Raw genomic sequence first — 22,361 nt, 5'->3', positions numbered from 1 at the left:
AGGTAAAGGCAGGAAAGAAAAAGAAACCCCTGGCTCTTGTCTCGTCCAGGACGCAGCCCTTCGAAATGCCTGGAAAGGGTTTTTTAACTTTCGCTAAATTGTATTATGCATTATGCTATAGACTGTGCAATTTTAAAAACATTACTTAGATAATAACAACCCATGGAAAGCGTAATAGGTGCTTAGGAGCAGACGTGTGAGGGCTCCTGCCCTAAGGCAAGCAGGGACTTTGCATTAAAACGCCTTTCTCTTTCAATGTTCTTTTCAAAAAGGTAATAATATAAATTACACTGCTCATTTAAGAAATCTATCATCCACCTGATGACTGTAATAAATAATATATCATCTATTTAAAAATAGCCAAGACACGGCTGGCAAGAGGGCTCAGCGGGTAAAGAGGCTTCTGCCAAGCCTGAGCAGAGCTGGAGGCGTAAGGAGTGAACTGACTTCTGTGATCTGCCCTCCTACCCACACGTGTGCACTGTGGCGGGTACATGTGTGCACACCACATGCTCACGTGCAACTAAACACACAAATGTGAACACCCTTCAACACTGAGAGAAATTCTACATGTTCTCGCATAAAAACAAGGCAATTGTGATGAGTGTCTCATACAGGAAACAACTCCATCTCACCATTCTATAACGGATACATGCTTTTCTTTTTGGTTGGCTTTGGTTTTTCAAGACAGGGGTTCACTGTGTAGCCCTGGCTGTCCTGGAACTTGTTTTGTAGGCCAGGCTGGCCTTGAACTCACAGAGATCCTCCTGCCTCTGCTTCCTGAGTGCTGGGACTAAAGGTGTGTGCAACCACACGCAAGCACTATACACACACACATGCACGCACACACCCGCGCGCGTGCGCAGGCACACACAGACACACACGCATGCACACACACACATGCACATGCGCGCGCGCACACACACACAGGCACACACGCACGCGCACACACGCACACACACAGACACGCACAGACACACACGCACGCATGCACACACACAGACACACACACCTCCATGTTCACCTCCTCTTCACACTCTCTGCAGATGCGGCTCACCCTAACTGCATCGGTGGAGAACACAGTACCCGGTACCCCGTGAGCCAGCTCCCTCTGTAGTCTCAGAGATGGACACACGGGCTGCACGCCAATCTTAGCTAGAACCTTCCAAATGGGAGGGCAGGGAACGGAGTCAAGTTTGAAATGACCAAAACACAATCAGCAGTCTCTTATGAATTTCCACTGCAAGTGGCATGCTACAGACCCTAAAGCCCGGCCACTGGGTGTGCCCACGCAGTGGTGACAGGAGACACCAATCCAGAGGCAATCCTGGTGGCTCTCAACAACCCCCTCCCCACTCTCTGACACACAGCAGAAAGGGGATTTTGTACTCGAATTTTAAACAACCAGGTGCAGCAGAGTACACTTGTTCTCCCAGAACTCAGAGAGTTTCAGGTCCGGCTTTACGGAAGCCACTGTCTCCACAGGGGCAGACACTGGACGTGGTGCTCCGTGGAGAACACTTGCCTGGCACATATGCTGTGTCTCATATATACATATATGTGGTATTTAACGAAGCGCCACACAAAGGATAAAAGACCTTATGTCAGCCCCAAAGCTCTTATGGCAGCTTTTAAGAAGGTGGGAGGCCGGGCGTTGGTGGCGCACACCTTTAATCACAGCACTTGGGAGGCAGAGGCAGGCGGATCTCTGTGAGTTCGAGGCCGGGCTGGTCTACAGAGTTCCAGGACAGCCTCCAAAACAATACAGAGAAACTCTGTCTCGAAAAAACCAAAAAAAAAAGAAGGTGGGAGCTTCCGTGGGCCGATGTTACCTCACAGATCATCACGCTTCCTTTATGGCAGCAGCACCCGAGTTCCGGGCACTCCCGGGAAGCTCCGGCTCACGGCCCCGCCTCACAGGCTGGGGCTCTCAGCCCGCTGCTGAATGCTCGCTGCCACCTGACTTCCAAAGGCAGGCTATGCTGACAGCGCTGCTGGGGTCTGTTCCCTTCACAGCAAAAGTTAACCAGACAAGGGCCAGGGCTCTCTGCTTTCTTTCCCGAGTATTTCTTTCCCAGGACTGAAATGAGATTTTTAATCCAGCCATATCTGAAACACAGCACCCGTTACCATGGAGAAGCCAAATAAGCTTTAAGATTTTGTGAAACTGGATCCCAGGGAAAAACCTCTTCCCTTACTCTATGCGGGTATTTCCTCAAAATTACAAAAGACCTGGGGGGGTGGGGGCAGGGACGAACGGGGGGGGGGCAAGTGTTAGCGAGAGGAACACAGAGCAGGGACCTGCGAGGCCTTGGGGGTGAGGCCAGGGGCATAAGGCCCTTGGTCTCTGGTCCAGTGTCTCTTCTTTTTTTTTTAAGATTTATTTATTGTATATACAGTATTTTGTCTGCATATACACCTGCCGGCCAGCAGAGGGCACCAGATCTCGTTACAGATGGTTGTGAGCCACCATGTGGTTGCTGGGAATTGAACTCAGGACCTCTGGAAGAGCAGCCAGTGTTCTTAGCTTCTGAGCCATCTCTCCAGCACCCACTGTCTCTTCATTTATAGAATGTAGCTCCGTGTGTGCTGCAGTTTCAGAGAAACACCTCATCTCACAAGCCAGCATGGCGCTGCAGAGACGGCTCCATTCGGAGCCTTGATGATCTCGCAGAGACCTGGGTTCAGCTCCCAGCACCCACACCCCATGGTTCACAACCATCCAGAATTCTCGCATCCAGAGATCCAACACGCTCTTTTGCCTACCACAGGCACTACATGCACATGGTAATGTACACATACATGTACACTCAAACACATAAAATAAATCTGAAAGCAAAACAAGCGTCGTTTTAAAGTAAGCGTAGCTGGGTATGGCGGGCATATGCCTTTAATTCTACTTGGCACAGGCAGGCGGAACACTGTGAGGCCAGCCTGGTCTACACAGTGAGTGCAAGGACAGCCCAAGCTACATAGTGAGACCCAAAAGTCTCCAAACAGTAGATATAAAAACCATTCATTATTAATCCCCTACCCCTGAGCTACTGAGACACAATCCTGAGATGAAAAAAAACAAAAAGCAAACAAACAAACAAAGTCCCCATCAACTCACCAAGAGCACATTCATTTAACACAATCTGTTAAGCCGGAACCCAGGCCAGGATGACTTAGCAGGTGCCCCACCAGGCCAGACAACCTGAATTCAATTCCCAGAATCCATGTGGTAGGAGGAAGGGAAAGATTCCCACAAACTGTCCTCTGACCTTCGCACGTGCAACAGGGCACAGTGTGCCCAAACACATACACACATAATAAACACGTAAATAAACAGATAAATATGAAGCCACGCTGCCAACTGGCGTGTGGGGCATGTCTGTCACCTCCCCAGTCAGGTGGCAGAATCAGAAGATGTAGATTTTCAGGTAGAGCTGGCTACTCTGCCGTCACAACTCCGGGAACTATTACCAAGGCAAGGGAGGCCTACGGCATAGGTGCTTTAAGTCAGCAGACCCACAGCAATGAGCTTTACAGTGGGGGTGACCTTTGTGCCTGACCAAAGAAGAGGCTGGGCCATCTGATTATACCCAACTACCTGCTGGGAGAAAGATCTAGAAATGGTATGAACCTGTCACAGATAAACATCTCCCCAACGGTGACAGCTGTGACATCAAACGGGTTTGTAAAACAGGCACTGTCCTAAAAGGCAGTTTTAGGACTACAGCTTTCATTAAATTCTCCTTGTGCTGCAGGCAGGGAATCTGTTGACACTAAGAATGATCTATTAGCTTACTTTGCAACTCAGCGGACCCCTAGTCTCCACCCATGCCTTCCCTTGAAGCAGACACCTACACAGGGTTCAAAAGCGAGAAACTCAACAAGAGTGATGTAAATTCCATTTTTGTAGGTCTGTTTGCTGTTTGGTTTGTTTTCAAGACAGGGTTTCTCTGTGTAACCCTGGCTGTCCTGGACCTTGCTCTGTTGACCAGGCTGGCCTCCAACGGTTAGGGATGTATCTGACTGCCTCCAGAATGCAGTGACTGAAGGCGTGCAAAGGCGTGCGCCACCATAGCCCAGCTGTGGATTGTTTTTAATTTAGCATTTGCAGTAGGGTCATCCTCTGCCCTGTGGGACTCTGATCAACTGTTAACACCGGAAGGAAGGACAGTGACAGACCGCTCTGCGGAGCTCTGTGGGCCTTGGTCTCGGGGGCAGCAGCCGGCGCCTTGTCTCCCGCGTCCCTCTCGCTCGACTCCTCGCTGACTGTGGAGTCCGCATCTGAGGGAGAAACTCTGCAGACACAAAGGAGAATGCAAACATCAGAGAACAGAGGCCAGGAAAGGCTTTAGAGCATGTCGTTCATTGGAAGCAGGCTTCCGCGAAAAACAGTCCACAAGTCAAGGATCATACTATGGCCACAGTCACCGTGTCCTGGAAACAGGCTGGCATGGCTAACTAACCGGCTGAGCAGGGTACATTCCAACAGATGCTAGAAAACTAAAGCTGGAGAGAGGAAGTTCCCAAAGCTACTGGGGCCCATGGCTGAGGCCCTGGCCCTAGGCCATTTCCTGTCAGGCCGTCTAGGTCTAACACCGTTGGACGGAAAAGAACCTGGGCTCCAGCGTCGCCGCAGAGGATGTAGGTAGTGTCTGAACACCACTCAGCATCCGAAAAGCCCTGTGTTCAATCCTTAGCACCACAAGAAAACAAACAAGAACAACTTACTCCTGAAATAATGACCTACGGGCTGGGGAGACGGCTCAGCAGTTGAGAGCACTGGCTGCTCTTCCAGAGGACCCAGGTTCAATCCCCAACACCCACATGGCAGCTCACAACTGTCTTAACTCCAGTTCCAGGGGATCCGACACCCTCAAACAGACACACACGTGGGCAAAATCACCAATGTACATGAAATAAAAACAAGCAAAATAAAACAGTCTTGTCTGTGTAAATTTAACATTGACCCAATAGTTTAAAATCTACAGCACAGATTCCAGTTTAACAACAACAAAAAAAGGGCCTATGAAATGCCAAACACTGGCTCCCAATTATTGTCCCTTGACCTCCACATGTACACATACACACAGAGGGAGGGAGGGAGAGAGGGAGGCAGGGAGGGAGGGACGGACGGACGGACGGACGGACGGACGGAGGGAAGAAGACAGACAGACGTAAAAAAGAAGACCCTGGGCTTTTGGCCTGGTTTAGCACCAACTGTACCTGAGAAGCCTAGGAGGCCAGGGACATTCTGGGGTCACCCCAAATAACTCCAGACCTCTGAAACAATGAGATCTGATCCCATGCATGAACATTAAAGGTATCAGAGCACCAGGATATAGCAGGCTGGGGAGCACACCAGGATAGGGAGCACACCAGGATGGGGAGCACACCAGGGTGGGGAGCACACCAGGATAGGGAGCACACCAGGGAAGGGAACACACCAGGATAGGGAGCACACCAGGATAGGGAGCACACCAGGATGGGGAGCACACCAGGGTGGGGAGCACACCAGGGTAGGGAGCACACCAGGATAGGGAGCACACCAGGATGGGGAGCACACCAGGGTGGGGAGCACACCAGGATAGGGAGCACACCAGGATGGGGAGCACACCAGGGTGGGGAGCACACCAGGGTAGGGAGCACACCAGGATAGGGAGCACACCAGGATAGGGAGCACACCAGGGAAGGGAACACACCAGGATAGGGAGCACACCAGGATAGGGAGCACACCAGGATAGGGAGCACACCAGGGTGGGGAGCACACCAGGATAGGGAGCACACCAGGATAGGGAACACACCAGGGTGGGGAGCACACCAGGGTAGGGAGCACACCAGGATAGGGAGCACACCAGGGAAGGGAACACACCAGGATAGGGAGCACACCAGGGAAGGGAACACACCAGGATAGGGAGCACACCAGGATAGGGAGCACACCAGGGAAGGGAACACACCAGGATAGGGAACACACCAGGGTGGGGAGCACACCAGGATAGGGAGCACACCAGGGTGGGGAGCACACCAGGGTAGGGAACACACCAGGGTGGGGAGCACACCAGGGTAGGGAGCACACCAGGATAGGGAGCACACCAGGGAAGGGAACACACCAGGATAGGGAGCACACCAGGGAAGGGAACACACCAGGATAGGGAGCACACCAGGATAGGGAGCACACCAGGGAAGGGAGCACACCAGGGAAGGGAACACACCAGGATAGGGAACACACCAGGGTGGGGAGCACAACAGGATAGGGAGCACACAAGGCTGGGGAGCACACCAGGATGGGGAGCACACAAGGATGGGGAGCACACCAGGATAGGGAGCACACCAGGATGGGGAGCACACCAGGATGGGGAGCACACAAGGCTGGGGAGCACACCAGGATAGGGAGCACACAAGGATGGGGAGCACACCAGGATAGGGAGCACACCAGGATGGGGAGCACACCAGGATAGGGAGCACACCAGGGTGGGGAGCACACCAGGATAGGGAGCACACCAGGATAGGGAGCACACCAGGGAAGGGAGCACACCAGGGAAGGGAACACACCAGGATAGGGAGCACACCAGGATAGGGAACAGCCTCAACCAGAGAGCAAATGGTCTCCACAGACTCCCTAGCTTCAATGACAACATGAATTGCTAACGCATTCCGGTGCCTTCCGGGGACTCTGTCCACAGCCATCCCTCAGTACCTGTGGGCCGTGGATATTGTCAAGTTCCTTGTACGGAATGACTCAGTGTCTGCCTGTACCTACACCACTCTCTTTCAACCATCCCTACGTGACTTGCAGAACCTCACACACCGCTGCAAACAGCGGCCGTTTACGCTGCCTTAAGAACAATGGCAAGAATGATTCTGTCGTTCACCACCAACACTATTTACCCCCTAAGCTTTCTGACCCCCGGTTGGGTGAAATCATGAGCTGAGACTTAAAGCAAAGGGGGAAAACTGTATCTACCCCAAAGACGGCTGTGAGGAAGGGGCCAGCTGATGTTTACCTGGGACTACCGGGAGAAAGAATTCTTTGAAAACTGTTACTAACAGCTCAAACCGCCTCTGCCGATTTGCTGCACTCTAGGCCTGGGAATAATTAAGCCAAGATCATCTCTCCGCATAATTCATTTTCTTTCCTAAGGATCATGCTCCAACATCCATTAAATTCTTCAACTAGGCCAGATCCCCGAGGCAGAAGGGATGCCACCCATCATCGGGTTCGGATGTTGGATGTTGATGTGGACACAGGCCAATCAGAAGCCAGGATTCTGCGTCTCAAGGAGAGGCTGACAGCCAGAGGCCTCAGGGGCCTCCCATGAACTAGAGTCAACTGACAACCCGGGCTCAGCTGTCTTCTTCCGGGTCATTCTAGCTCTTCTCACAGGGGGAGGGCAACCAGGGCCTCCCTGGCACTTTGGGGAATTAACGCCGGGTGCTCCACAAGCTCTCCTTTGGCACGAGGAATCGACGTACACCGGGAATGGGCAAGGAGGCGGTGAGTGTGAACCTGTGAGGTGCTGGGTCACAGCACGGGCCGCTGGGAGAAAACAGCCACCAGGAGGAACTCATGAAGGTCACTGTAGCCAAAGCAAGAGGTCACCGCCCGCCACAGCGCAGGCACAGGGGCCCTACCGGCTGTGTGTGCGCAATGAACCATGCACTTCGGCGCTTCCTTGTTTTATTTTTTGAGGAGCACCTGTTTGGGGAGTAGGGGCGATGTGTGCCACGGCACCTGTGTGGAGGTCAGAGGGCAACCTGCAGGCATCCGTTCTCTCCTCCCGCCGTGCGCGTCCAGGGAGCAAACACGGATAGGGATCAATCATGCCTGGCAGCAAGCCGTCTCCCTGGCCCCTGCTCCTCACACGTCCTTTCCTGTATTACCTTCGCAAAGCCTAAGACATTCACCCCAGACATGCACGCTTCTAGCGGGCCGATCCCTAAGCGAATCTGGGGACAACCCAAGACAAGTAAGCATTCTGGGGGAAGAAGCCACACAGCCTCATGTGGTAGGCCGGCAGAGGGGGGTTATGAGTGTCCCCCAGGCTGCAGGCTCGAGGCTACACCCATCACCAGAAACAGACCTGAAAACCGAAACACGCTCTGCAGCAGAGAACAAGCCAGGAAGCCCAACACTGACCTTCCTCTGTGGCGGATGTTCTTAGAAGCGACCTTTGACTTTGGGCTCGGCACATCTCCGTTTTCAGAGGGTGTGGTGTGGTCCTTCACGGGACCCGGTGGCGGCGCTGGCTCGTGGATAATCAGTATGTCATCTTTATTGTGCTGGCCCAGATGCTGCTTAGCAAAATCGAAGCCCTTAACACTGGGGATCTGCAGCTGAAACACACAGGGACAGGGTGGTTAACATGAGGTCAGAGGAACATGACCCCTGACCCCGAGTCTGCCAGCAAAGCCACCAATCCAATTCAACAAACATCTCTGTAACGGATCAGGTACCAGGTTCTGTTTATACTTAGAATTCGTCATAGACGCCCATGAAACATTAAGCAAGAATACAAGGATTAAATAGCAAGACAACAATTCAAAAGCCATTCCAATAGATCACCTGCTCCATCGTCAGAGAGCTGTGAAGTGTGCATTCTTTACATTCCACCCAGGCCTTGGGAACTGTAAAGGCTTCAAAGAGCTTGCTATAGATCAAAGTGTGAGACCAACAGAGGCCTAGAAGAGATGACATTCGCTGAGCTAACAGGACAGAATGCATTGAGGAGGTGGACAGAGAGGCCAGGCTCCAAACGGCAGCTTTTAAGGCTGTCCTCCGCTGGGTACTCAGACGGCCTCTGTTTCTAAAGAGGCAGATTTCCAAAATCTAAGCAGACCAAGCACAAGGACCACGAGCATGAAATCAGGACAGTCTGCCCAGATCCCAGCAAGGAAAATGGGAAGAAAGGACAGTTCTGGAAATCAGTGGAGGGAGAAGCCAGGCAGACAGAAGACACCAAAGGGAAACAGTCAACGGCCTGAAGCCTGAGGCCTGAAGCCTGAGGCCTGAAGCCTGAGGCCTGAAGCCTGAGGCCTGAAGCCTGAGGCGGGCCACCCCCAAACGTGGAGGTGACATTAGGCTGCGTCCTGAAGCAGCAAAGCTTCCGGGAGGTAAAACACAGACTTCGCTTCCGACATGATTAGTTTGAAAGGCAGGAGAAGCCTCAGAGGGAAGCAGCTCCAGGGGGCGGAGACAGGACGGCAGCTTAGGATATGTTCAGTCTGAGAGGCGACACTGAGGACAGCCACCCATCCAGTGACACGCAGGCATGGCTGCAGAGTCTGTTAAGAGAGCATCCAGAAGGTTGGAACTGGGGCAAAAGAAAAGGAAGGACAGAAGAAAAGAGAAGACGTCAAATAACCCACCGTCTGGAGCCTGGAAGTTCCCTGTACAGAAACCAAAGGAATAAAACTTCTAGAGAGGAGAGCTCCCGCAGCAGAGAAGTCTTCAGACACAGCCTGCGCCCACTGGCGGACACAGTGTTCTCTCTGGGGACACCAGTGCACCCAGCGCCATCCCCAGAACCAGACCCTGGGAGCTGCACCCTCTCTAGGCTTTAGCTTCTGAGCCTATGGTGAGGGATAAAGGACATTCACGGCGTGTACCCCGCCTGGTGACATCGTTTTAACACCATTGCAAGCTGTAATGTTTCCTTCAATCCAGCCTGCAGGGCACAGGAAAATGGGAGTGCATATAAGAATCAGCCCTAAGGGGATTAGAGGCGTGGATCAGTGCTGAAGAGCATTCGCTGCTCTTCCAGAGGACCTGGGTTCGGTTCCCAGCACCCACATGGTAGTTCACAACTGTCTGTAACTGCAGTTCCAGGGATCCAATGCCCTCTTCTGACTTCTGTGGGCACCAGGAACACGTGTAGCATACATACATACATACATACATACATACATACATACATACATGCAAGCAAATCACTTGTACACAGAGAAAGTGAAAATTAATTAACTTAGACCAACAAGCTGTCCAGAGGGTCTGCTCATTAGGAATGCCGCTTGACTCTCACAGAGGCCTAAGGGCACACTCACCTTCTAGGAAGACACAGTACACCATGTATAGGAGCAAAAGCCGTTGCCATAATGCAGTGTACCTTATTCCTCAAAAGTGACACTGTTGACTTAGGTTTGTGAACTCAAGTCTCTTACATGCAGATGGGTAAGGGGGAAGGCAGTCTGCAATAATGACTTACGCCAGCAGAGGGAGACAAACGGTACTGTAAAGATAGTTTACAAAGAGTTGCTGGGAAACAAAAGGCACAGCAGCTGGCAGCCAGTCTCTAATTAAATGAGCTTCCTTTACTAGAGCAGGCGGCTGTTCCGTGCACCCCTGGACTCAAGGACACCGCACAGGGAACGACAGAACCAAGCTGCCTTTCCTCAACTGGTCGCCTGGCCTCCTCGGGGGCGGATAAACATTTCCTAGAAGCAGGGGCTTCCTTCTCCCACACCCCTAACAGTCCTGGTGCCCTCACAGAAGAGAAGCCCCGCTCCTATAAACACAGTAGCTCCTTGGAGTACTCCATATAGAGAACAGAAACCTCTGGACATCAGATAACAGTGGCCCAAAGTGCTTAGCAGACCCCTTTCATCAAAGCACAGTAAGCCTGAAGGTGGTTTCCTCCTTCCCTGTCTTAGATGAATCTCCTGTGTGCGTGCATGCATGCGAGTGTGTGAGCATGTGTGTGTATATGTGCGGAGGCCAGGTGTGTGTGTGTGTGCGTGCGTGCGTGCGTGTGTGTGTGTGTGTGTGTGCGTGCGTGTGTTTGTGTGCGTGTGTGTGTGTGTACCGTGTGCATGCCTGGCACCCGTGGATGTTGGAAGAGAGCATCAGATCCCTTAGAACTGGGATCGCATATGGTTGTGAGCCACCATGTGGGTGCTGGGAACCAAACCCAGGTTCTCCGCGAGAGCAACAAGACAGGGTCTCCCACGACACATAGGGATCTCAGATTCAGCTAGGCTGGCTGGTCAGCAGTCCCTATTCACCTGGCTCCACCTCCTGAGGGATTGTAAGTGCACACCGCCGGTGCCTGGCTTTTGAGATGAATGCTGGGGACCAAAGGCAGGTATAAGTGGTGGGAGTCGAACCCTGGTCCTCCGCAAGAACAGACAGCAGTCTTAACCATCTCCCCAGGCCCACCACATACATTTCTTTTGTTTTTGCCTTTTGTTTGTTTGTTTGTTTTTCGAGACGGGGTTTCTCTGTATTGTTTTGGAAGCTGGCCTTGAACTCACAGAGACCCGCCTGCCTCTGCCTCCTGAGTGCTGGGATTAAAGGCGTGTGACACCAATGCCCGGCTCACATATATTTCTTTAGTGGAGAATTCCACACTGGGATGCTGTGAACTCACACTCTGCAGAGGAAACCTCGGAAGCAGGGTTTTCTTTCCCTTTTTTTTTCCAATTAAAATTAACACAAATATTGTATTGAGTTTTAGGAACTTGGTACTTTTTAAAAATTCCAAATCTCTGCACACAGACCAGCACTCTGCTTGCTCTGCACAGCAGGAGCCTGGGCTCGGAACCGTCACTTCTCTTCTTGTGTCACGGGGCATAGAAAACCCAAGTCCCGATGCTCCCCAGCCCCTCCTGAACTACTGAAGGTGCTCTGTGACCAGGCCCCCAGCAGAGGACAAGGGAGTAGGGTGGGTGGGGTATTTGTGGAAACCAGCTGCTATCTGTGAACACATTCTGTGGTGTGGGGACATCTACACAGCGTACGCCACACGCATTCTGGAATGCACTGTACCCAGGACACAGGCGAGTTTCCCTCCGTGTTCTGTGGGGTTCAAGCCAAAGCTCCTGAAGTTATCTAGTCCCTGAGGGAGCTCAGACGTTCGGTAAAGGTCAAAGAGAGGCTCCTTAAGCATTCAACACTGAGATGCCACAGTGACCCTGGGAACTGCTGCAAGCTGCCTGTAGTATCGGGGTCACATGTCCCCACATCGGGCAACCGTTGAGGGTTAAGGCGCGTGAGCCCAGCCCTGGTGTGCAGAGGGCCTTCTGGAGACTCGGAACGTAAACTAAAGCAGTGCCTTCGACACCGGGAAGAACGTAAACTAAAGCAGTGCCTTCGACACCGGGAAGAAGCCTGGGTTGGGTATACTCTGTTCATCCATGGCTCAGCTCCTGCCCTCTCCTGACAGCGTTCATTCCTAGGTACCAAAGCAGCAGCGAGGCCGACACAGCAGCAAGGGGAAAGAGGGGTGAACTCAGAGACACATGTCGCTCACGTGAGACTGAGAATGTGGCCTTAAAGAAAAAAGAAAATCCTCCTCCCATCTTCAAATTTTTTTCTGGGGTCCCCTGAAAGAAACCCCTGCAGACTCGGAAGGTCTGTTTGGAACTCAGAGTTAACGAGTCTGCAGACTTCACTCACTCACATAGGGACCATCGACCCAAGTCCTGGTCAAGCATGCTACACACAGATGTCCCCAGACACACGGTGTGTTCAGTTGGTGGTACCTGAGCCCGCCCTCCTAGGGTGGTCTCCTGCTAGAGTACCACATTAACTGAGGCCCACAGTTGGACCCACAGGGAGCAGGGTTTCCCATTTAACACCATCTCTGCCGCCTTCGGATATCTCCTGCGAGGAATCAGTGAGAACAGATCACGTCCTGGGGCACCCGGAAGGCATGGGCTCCGTGCTCCATTCTGCCTGGCTTACAAGGGGTGCGTTCAAGAGGGGCATGGCAGCCCTGGAAACATGAAGCTGCCCCTGGCCACAAGCTCAGTGCGCCCCACAAAAACCAAGAGCTTGTAAGCACCAAGTTTACCAGGCCTCAGCTTCCCTTTCTGTTGTCACTTGAATCAAGGCCTGGCTATATAGCCCAGGCTGGCCCTGAACTTCAATTCTCTTGTCTTGTCCTCTACATGCTAGGATTAAAAATGTACACCACTAACACTGGGCTGAGCCTGGGTCTTTTCTTTCTGCCCCTTGACTTTTTACATTTGTATTTACATGTATGTTTGCCTCCATGCATGTGCATGTGCTGTGTACATGTGTAGTACCTGTGACTCCCAAACGGGGTACTGGATCCCCGGGAACTGGTTACAGGTGGTTTTGAGTCTCAGGGTGGGTGCTAGGAACCAGACCTGGGTCCTCTACCACTGAACCATCTCCAGCCCTAGAGCCTGGGTCTTTGTTTGCATCAAATGATAAAAGAGTAAAAATTTTCAGATTTACTTCTAAAAAGATCAAAATTCCGACTTAAAATCAAAAGAGAAGTAATGGAACCAAGCCAGCATCTCCGCTTCCTCGAACCTTCATGCAGCCCTGCAGGAAATGGCCATGGGCTTCTCTCAGTCATTGGGTACCACAGCTGCTCCAGTCACTTGACCCCCTCCCTGCTCAGTGAGCGTCCCCAGGAGCATTCTCTGCCCATTTAACTGCTGTCCCTTTGTTCTCATTGGATTGGCTTCAGTGTAACACATTTGGGCTTAAGCATAAATAATGTGCTTAAGGGGCTGGAGAGACGGTTCAGAGGTCAAGAGCGCGGGCTGCCCTTGAAGAGGACCTGGGTTCAATTCCAGCATCCACCACGGGGCTCACAGCCACCTGTAACACCAATTCCTGGGACTCTAACTCCCTCTTCTGGCCTCCAAGGCCTCCTCCATGCATGTGGTAGACATACACACACACACACACACACACACACACACACACACACACACACACACACACGAAATAAACATCTTCTTTAAAAATAATGTACTTAACAGCAGTCAGCAATATGACCTTCATAAGGCCCCCACTTGCTAGCCCGATATTTTTTCTTCATTTGGTAAGTTACCACAGTGATTCAGCTGAGCTCTTTGTTTTTCAAGACATGGTTTCTCTGTATAGCACTGGCTGCCGATCTACAGACCAGGCTGGCCTCGAACTCACAGAGCTCCGCCTGCCTCTGCCTTATGAGTGCTGGGATTAAAGGCGTGTGCCACCACTGCCCAGCATCGGCTGAGCTCTTAAAGGAAAAGTATGTATTCTGATTATGATGGGTTCCTGTCTATCAGACTTAGATATACCACTCTAATGTAGGAAATAAGTAATTATAAATATTATTTTCCATCTTAAATCACAAATCTACCCATCCACGTAATTCTCAAGCATCTATCTGTCAGGCCTTTTAAAGATGGCTAGGAAACTGACCATTTGACACCAATTACACCCAGCTAATGAGGAAAATCCCCAAATGAGCAATTTGCAATCTTATACATATGTTTTACTCCAAATGACATAGTCTTTTAGCTCCCTAACAAAGTACCTCTGAGTGAAAAAGTAACAGAAACAACAGTCATGTGACCCTCGAGGCCTTCAGGTAACAAACTGTGGTGGGCTCCCTACTGGTGCACACCCTGTACGAAAGCAAGTGTCTCCAAGACCACACTTACCCACGACAGGGTTTGTGTCAGGCAGCAAGTGTCTCCAAGAACTGGGTACAGACCACACTTACCCACGACAGGGTTTGTGTCAGGCAGCAAGTGTCTCCAAGAACTGGGTACAGACCACACTTACCCACGACAGGGTTTGTGTCGGGCAGACTGAAGGCACCACAGGATGTCGTTCTAAACAAAGGGCTGACATCAAAACACAAACAGCACTGGCCTCTGCAATGCCATCCAGATAGGCCACGGCCAAGCAGCAACCACCTCCCCTGAGAGAATGGCTCAGGTCAGACACAAACACAGCAATACATGTAAAAACTGTTTACAAATGCCAAGGCTGTGCAAATGAGGTTGATGGCAACCTCACTGCCATTGGTTAACGAAATGCCAAGTAGTAAATATAAACAGTGGAGACTTCAGGACATCAGCTACAGCTACAAATGGACGTTTAGATAAGGTACTTTGTGAGTAGCAAGCTAGGCCTTCTGTAAATATCTAATGCCTGAATGGGCTGTGAGGAAATCAGCTGACACACCAAGGTTACTGGGGTGATGAACCAAGACTCAATGTGACTACTACCATGGAGCCGAGCTCACACCCTAAAACACCTTCCTTAGAGCCCAGTTCACAAGCTGGGGAGTCACCACCTTCAGCCAGCATAAAAACAGGGCAACTCAAGTTTTGTACAAGGCGATAAACATGGATCTATCTGCAGTCTTCTGCATACCAGTACCCAGTTATGCCAGCACCATTTGTTGAAGATGCTTTCTTTTTTCCATTGTACAGTTTTAGCTTCTTTGTCAAAAATCAAGTGTTCATAGGTGTGTGGGTTAAAATTAGAGCTTTCAATTCGGTTCCATTGGAACATAAATCCAGCCACACTGAAACTTTTAGAAGAGAAAGTGCGAGATACTCTTCAACGAGTTGGTACAGGAGACCACTTCCTAAACATAACACCAGTGGCACAGGCACTGAGATCGACAATTAACAAATGGGACCTTCTGAAACTAAAAAGCTTCTGTAAGGTAAAGGACACAGTCAAAAAGACAAAAAGGCAGGCCACAGAATGGGAAAAGATATTCACTAACCCTACATCTGACAGAGGGCTAATCTCCAAAATTTACAAAGAACTCAAGAAACAAGTCTCCAAAACACCAAAGGATCCAATTAAAAGGTGGGGTACAGAGCTAAATAGAGAATTCTCAGTAGAGGAGGCTAAAATGGCCAAGAGACACTTAAGAAAGTGCTCAACATCCTTAGCCATCAGGGAAATGCAAATCAAAACAACTCTGAGATACCATCTTACTCCTGTCAGAATGGCTAAAATCAAAAACACCAAAGACAATTTATGCTGGAGAGGATGTGGAGAGAGAGGAACACTCCTCCACTGCTGGTGGGAGTGCCGACTCATACAGCCTCTTTGGAAATCAGTATGGAGATTCCTCAGGAAAATGGGAATTAATCTACCACAAGACCCAGCAATTCCACTCTTAGGCATATATCCAAATGAGGCAAGTTCATACAACAAGGGCATCTGCTCCACTATGTTCATAGCAGCATTGTTTGTAATAGCCAGAACCTGGAAGCAACCTAGATGCCCCTCAACTGAAGAGTGGATAGAGAAAATGTGGTACATTTACACAATGGAGTATTACTCAGCAGAAAAAAATAATGGAATCTTGAAATTCACAGGGAAATGGATAGCACTGGAAGAAACCATCCTGAGTGAGGTAACCCAGTCGCAAAAAGACAAACATGGTATGTACTCACTCATATATGGATTTTAGACATGGATCAGGATAGTGCCAGTCTGCACTTCCACTGATAGAGAGTCTGGGAAACAGGAAAGAACCTAAAAGATAGGCATATATGCATAGTACCCAAGAGAAGAGGATGGAGACAAGATCCCCTGAATGGATGGGGAACACGGCGAGGGGTGGGGGGGAGTGGGACCTGGGAAGAAGAGAGGGGTGAAGAGGAAGAGAGTTGGTCATGGGGGAAAAGGAAGTTGAGGGGGTGGGGGTAGAATAGGGGGAAGAGGGAATCATAGGATCGAATACAGATCAGGCATCAGAGCGACCTCGAGTGATCTAAAGGGATGACACCAATTGGCAAGCTAAGCAATAGTGGAGAGACCACCTCGAATGCCCATTCCTGATAATGAACTTGATGTCTATAACCATCCGGGGGCCTTCATCCTGTGACTGATGGAAGCAGAGGCAAACACACAATTAATCACTGAACTGAACCTAAGGAACCCAGTGACAGAGAGAGAGGAGTGATGAGCAAATTGGCAAAGAATGGGCTGGCAGAACCAGCAGAGACAGCTGATCTGAACAGGCGAGAGCTCTTGGACCCCAGACTGACAGTGGGGAGGCCAGCATGGGACTGATCTGGACCCCCCAAATGTGAGTGTCAGCGAGAAGGCCTGGGCAACCTATGGGGCCCTGAGCTGTGGATCAGTGTCTATCCCTGATATACAAACAGTCTTCGTGTGCCTATAGCACAAAGAGAGATGCTCTCTCAGCCTGGACTCTTAGGGGAGTGCCTTGACCCTACCAAGAGTAAAATGACAGACTCTAGATATCCCCTATGTGGAAGGATTTGGCAATAGGGTGGGGGAAAGGGGAGTGCGGGAGGAGGGGAGGGAGAGGGAACTGGGATTGACATGTAAAACAAACTATTTAAAATTAAAAAAATTGAAAAAAAAAAACAGGGCAACTCTTCTATGCGTCAACACAGTACAAAAGCCACCTACACACAGAAGGGAAAAATTACATAAAACGCCACCCCTCCCCCTCCCAGGGAATTTGCTGCTTTTAGTTTTTAGCCCCTGCTTTCTGAGCCATTAGGAAGTAGTTTTTCCATTCCTTAAGAATAAAATCTAGATCCAGGCTGGCACTGTACCCCCACCTTCCTTGAGCAAATGGGCTCTAATCGGTTTCTCGTAAGAAGAATTTCGATGAATTCGGGTGTTCCATACTCAAATTACAGCCAGTTATTTCTGAAGACAGACGGTTTTTTTGTTCCTTTTTTTTATTTTTACTATATCATTCGGGGGACAAGCCACGTTGTCTGGGCCCCACAGGAACACACTGCCGACAAGTCAGGGAGGTCTAGGCAAACAGGTCAGCCAAGTAACAAGAGAGACGCATGATGAATTTTAAAACGCGTGGGCCATAAATATAACCAGACCCAGATGGGGCAAGATACAGCAAAGCCCCCAGTGCTTGGGTCCATCCGATCCCCAGGGAAGGGGAAGCTAAAATGACAATAGAAACCATACAGCAAATCCCAAAAAGTGTCTGAACAAAAAACCAGAACAAAACAAAACGAACAACAACAAAACTAACCCTGCAATGGTGTGGAGAGCGCCATCGTATGAATTTATTACTTGACTGATAACAGTTGACGGAAAATCCCCACAGCCACCATGTGTTTCCACTTTAAAAGTGAAGACAAGGGAGTTACAGCGCTCTGTTGGTCTTCAGTCAGGTCATCTGGGGCCCTGTGGGCCTTGAGCTGAGAGGACTCTGCTGTGCTGGGACCCACAGGCCACACTGAACCATGGGCAGAGGGCTGGGTGACTGAGACTCTCGAGTGTTAACCATCCAGAAGATTCTGATGGGAGCTAGGGAGGAGTACCTGGTGGCATTTCTCTTCGAGCACTATCCACACTGCCTTCCCGAGCGGCCACGGCAGAGGATAGATGTCCAGACTGCACCCCCTGTCAGACAGCCTGCAATGGCTGCCTGTGGCACCTGTTCCAATTCCAGAGACTCCTACGGGGCTCTTGAGATGGGTCCTCTGTCACATGTGAGCTTCCTTACGAGCTTGCTCCAGCTCTCCTTAGCCCCTACATAGACCCCCTTCAGAGGTAGTGGTGGCTTAGGAAAACTGGCCCCCATCAGTTCACAGATTTGAATGCTTAGTCATCAGGGAGCGGGACTCTTTAAAAGGATTAGAAGGATTAGGCGGTGTGGCCTCGTAGGAGTGTGTCAGTGGTGGTGGACTTTGAGGTCTCAAAAGCCCATGCCAGGTCCAACCAGTCTCTCTCTCTCTGCTGCCTGCAGATGTAGAACTCTGAGCTGTTTCTCCAGCACCGAGCCTGCCTGTGTGCTACCATTCTTACCACGATGACAATGGACCAAACCTCTGAAACTGCAAGCCAGGCCCCAGTTAAATGCTTTCTTTTGTAAGAGTCGCTTTGGCCATGGTGTAGAGCCGTGACGGGGACAGAGGCCCACGCTGTCTCTTGCACTTCAGTTACAGCCCAGCATCACCTGTCAGAAGGAAGCAGAATGCCCTCCCTCCCATTCCCCAGCTGCCACAGCCCACATGTGCCATGCTTGTACAGCTCCAGGTTAATTTAGGGGAGACTGGGACTTCTATCACCCCATAGGACAGAGAGAGTGCCTGCTATCTGTGCTTGTAACTTAGTCTGTCTGGCCTGGACACTTCTAGGAGTCCAGACAATGGATGTGGTGCGTGGTATGGGCACGTCCTCCTAGCTGCCCACAGTGCCAACTTTAGTAGCAACTGAGGATGTGAACCACCCAGGGGCTACAATTCCATGTTAATAATCGGTATGGGCTATCCCCATCAAAAGAAACACATTCCCACGGGGCCTGCAAGCATCCATCCATTTATGGAGAGAAGGATCCACACCGTAATCTCGTAGGTAATAATAACAAATGATGGTTTTGGACCGAGATTAAAGCAAATACAAAGAAAGATCCGCGGAGTTTTCCCTTTGTCACTAGAAATCAGAAAGGCCTGCTAGAAACCTAAGATATATCGTGGTCCCTCCCTCTTATCATATTTCAAAAATCATGGACCCTCGGACAATCTGAAGCAGTCTCTTCCTTACAAGGGAAGGGGGTGGGGAGCGCAGGTCAGTAGATTTATTGTTTCCAGATGTTTGCAACTCTGGAGGATTTCACCGAGTAACACGGGGAAGCGGGGGAGGGTTTGAGCAGGACGGGGAGAGACAGCCACGGGAGCAGGGAAACGGACCCGACAGTGACAGGGACAGCACCTCACTCTTTAACCTCAAGAGACAGGCAACAGGCGACAGACCCTTCACCACAGCTGTGCAGCCTCAGAAGTTTGTTTTCAGCCAATGGGAGGTCACTGTCTTCCTACTGCAGACCCATGGCAAGCATGCGCAGAGAGCCACCAGGCCGGCAGGAGAAGGCAGGCTTGCCTCCTGATGGGTGAGCAGACATCACTTCCTTGCGGTTCTAGCGTGCGGATCTTTGCTGGAACAAGCTCTAAGTGTGTACACACAGACCCCTGCAGCCCCTGAAGAAAGGGCAACTCTCCAGGCTTGAGGTTCCATTTGGAACCATCCATGTGATTTATAGCAACACCTGGCACATGGACATATCACAGAAGCAGAAGTGAGAAGAAAAAGCTTGGGGGATATCTTGTTTTCGGTTTAAGAGATGCTGACTGCCGACAGTTTATAACGGACAAGGCTTCCACAAGGAATATGCATCTCGGAAGCAAAGAACAGAGAAGACCTAAACATACAGCCAACTCCAGGGGCTAAGTCTCCCTGTAACAACACTCTTTCGCCAGAACAAAACATTTCCCTCCCTACTGTTGATCTGATTTCCTGCTGCAAACCACTGCGCACCACGGCGCACCTTTTCCGCGTCATTGGTTACTGAAACAATAACACCTGTAGACACTAACCGACTATGTAAACAGTGAGTATGGGGGGAAGAGAACATTCGTGTATAAAACACTGCTAGCATACTGACAGCCGTAAGCTCGCAACATAATTAAGATTCTTCATTAGATTAATTCATAAGAAAACAAAACACTCTTTACTTGCTATTATAGGTATATAACAAATTTAAAACTGCAACTTACGGCTTCGTTTAAGGAGGCTGGGGTCTGGGTCTGTGATATTGATGGCTTTTGTTCTTCCATGGGTTCTGTGTGTGGTATGTGGTGGGTGTGTGTTCACATGCTGATGTCAGCTGTCTCCCTAATCACTCTCAGCCCGCGTCTCTCCCCGAGCCCAGAGCTCACACACCCCTCTAGTCTAGCTAGTCATCTTGTCCCACAGATCCTGTCCCCGCCTCAGATTCTCTGGGGTTACAGGCAGTCACCACCCTCCCTAGCTTTTATGTAGGTGTGAGGATCTAAGCCTTGGTCCTTATGCTTGCACGGCAAGTGCCTTTGTAACTGAGCCATCTTCTCAGCCCACTAAGTCTTGGTTTGGGTTTGGAAACTGCACCTTACTGTAAAGTCCCAGCTGGCCTTGAACTGTAGTGTTCCCGCCTCTACTTCCCAAGGGCTGGGACAGATTTTATTTAAGACCATCAGAATAAAATCAGAATGCTACTATGGCACTTTATTTCTTGCTCGTGTGCCATTTGCTTGGTCTTACCACCTTCAGAGCAGAGCAAGCCTCCCAAGATTTACCCAGTAGGCATGTGCTAACAAACACTTCAGACAACAGACAGACTGAAATGCACGCTGGTCCATGTCTGCAGCTAGACTGCCTCTGGATTGCAGGCGAGGTTTTTGTTCACACCAAGTGAACTGCTGGATGCTGACCCCAAGTCAATGTCTTTGCTATGAAAGCTCACACAACAATATCAGAGACAGTCCTGAAATACTCGTATGAATCGCTATTTCTACAAACCCCAATGCTTTAGAGACACAAATGACAAATGGGGAGCTAAAAGCAATTGCTGTCAAATTAGGTGTAGGTGAATCAACTTAACAACAAACCCCCCCAAAAAACCTAGGGAGTCCAGCAGGGGCATGGAAAACATGAAAGGGGCATTTTTTTTTTTTTTTTTGGTTTTTACTAGACAGGGTTTCTCTGTATTGTTTTGGAGGCTATCGGTCCAGCCCGGCCTCGAACTCCCAGAGATCTGCCTGCCTCTGCCTCCCGAGTGCTGGGATTAAAGGCATGCGCCACCACCGCCTGGCGAAAGGGGCATTTTTAAGAACCCAGAGGATCTGGGACTGAGATTTCTTTGTTCTTATGTAAAGAAAAACACAAGAGGAACAGCAGGTGATGCATAAGAGGCTGTGTGTTTCAAGATGACCCTCTGAGAGCCCCTCAGCAGACAGCCACTCAACACAACAGCAAGGCACGCTGGCGACTGGCCCACCAGTCTGCTGACCTCTGAAACACCTATGACCAATTTTAATTACTAATGACTGGGGAGATGACTCTGTGGTTAAGATCACTTGTTGATCTTCCAGAGGACCAGAGTTTGGTTCCCAGCACCCACACTGGGTAGCTCACAAACACCTCTAGCTCCAGAGAACTCAGCATCCTCTTCTGACCCCCTCAGGCACGCACACCACACACTCACACCACACACTCACACCACACACTCACACCACACACACTCATACCACACACACACTCACACCACACACACACTCACACCACACACATACACACACACACACACACACACACACACACACACACACACACACACACAGCTTTCCAGCATGGACAGAAAGAAACTAACAGAGCCCTCTAGAGGACCTGTGCATGAGGGAAGATACACACAGACCTGAGGGAATCTGCATGGCCACTGCTCTCCAAAACCAGCCAGAGTAAACAGATCACAACCCATTCCCAGAATGAACTGACACACTGAACCTCTCCAAATTAAAATCACAGGGACCCCAGGATCACTCTGCCTGCTTTCACAGGTCTTGTTCCTGGGAGATATTACTGAGACAGAGATCTGGAGCTACGGTAAACAGACATGAAGACAGAGGACCCCACCACTAGACCAGAGAATTCTTTCAATGCCCCCCTAGTCTTTCGGCACCCAAGCTTGGACTTGCTCCTGCATCCCCCTCCCCCAGGATGCTCATGTGGACTCTGGAGTGAGCACTCACCTTCTGCGCCCCGCCCCCAAGATGCTCATGTGGACTCTGGAGTGGGCGCTCACCTTCTGCGCCCTGCCCCCCAGGATGCTCAT

The 22,361-nt window shown here is 50.4% G+C and overlaps 1 protein-coding gene across 1 annotated transcript in view; it reads right to left on the bottom strand.

The window, feature by feature from the left end:
- The window catches only part of Kiaa1549 (KIAA1549 ortholog), a 129,463-nt gene that overhangs the window by 28,073 nt on the left and 79,029 nt on the right, over positions 1–22,361 (bottom strand). Inside the window, 2 exon segments of the mRNA XM_040728537.1 lie at positions 4,174–4,289; positions 8,129–8,325. Of these exon segments, the coding sequence (XP_040584471.1) occupies positions 4,174–4,289; positions 8,129–8,325 (313 nt within the window).

This window comes from Mesocricetus auratus, unplaced genomic scaffold (assembly GCF_017639785.1).
Source record: "Mesocricetus auratus isolate SY011 unplaced genomic scaffold, BCM_Maur_2.0 Super-Scaffold_100019, whole genome shotgun sequence".
Classification (NCBI taxonomy): Eukaryota; Metazoa; Chordata; class Mammalia; order Rodentia; family Cricetidae; genus Mesocricetus; species Mesocricetus auratus.
Note: the sequence above shows the minus strand (reverse complement) of the source record. Positions and strands in the feature narration are given on the sequence as shown.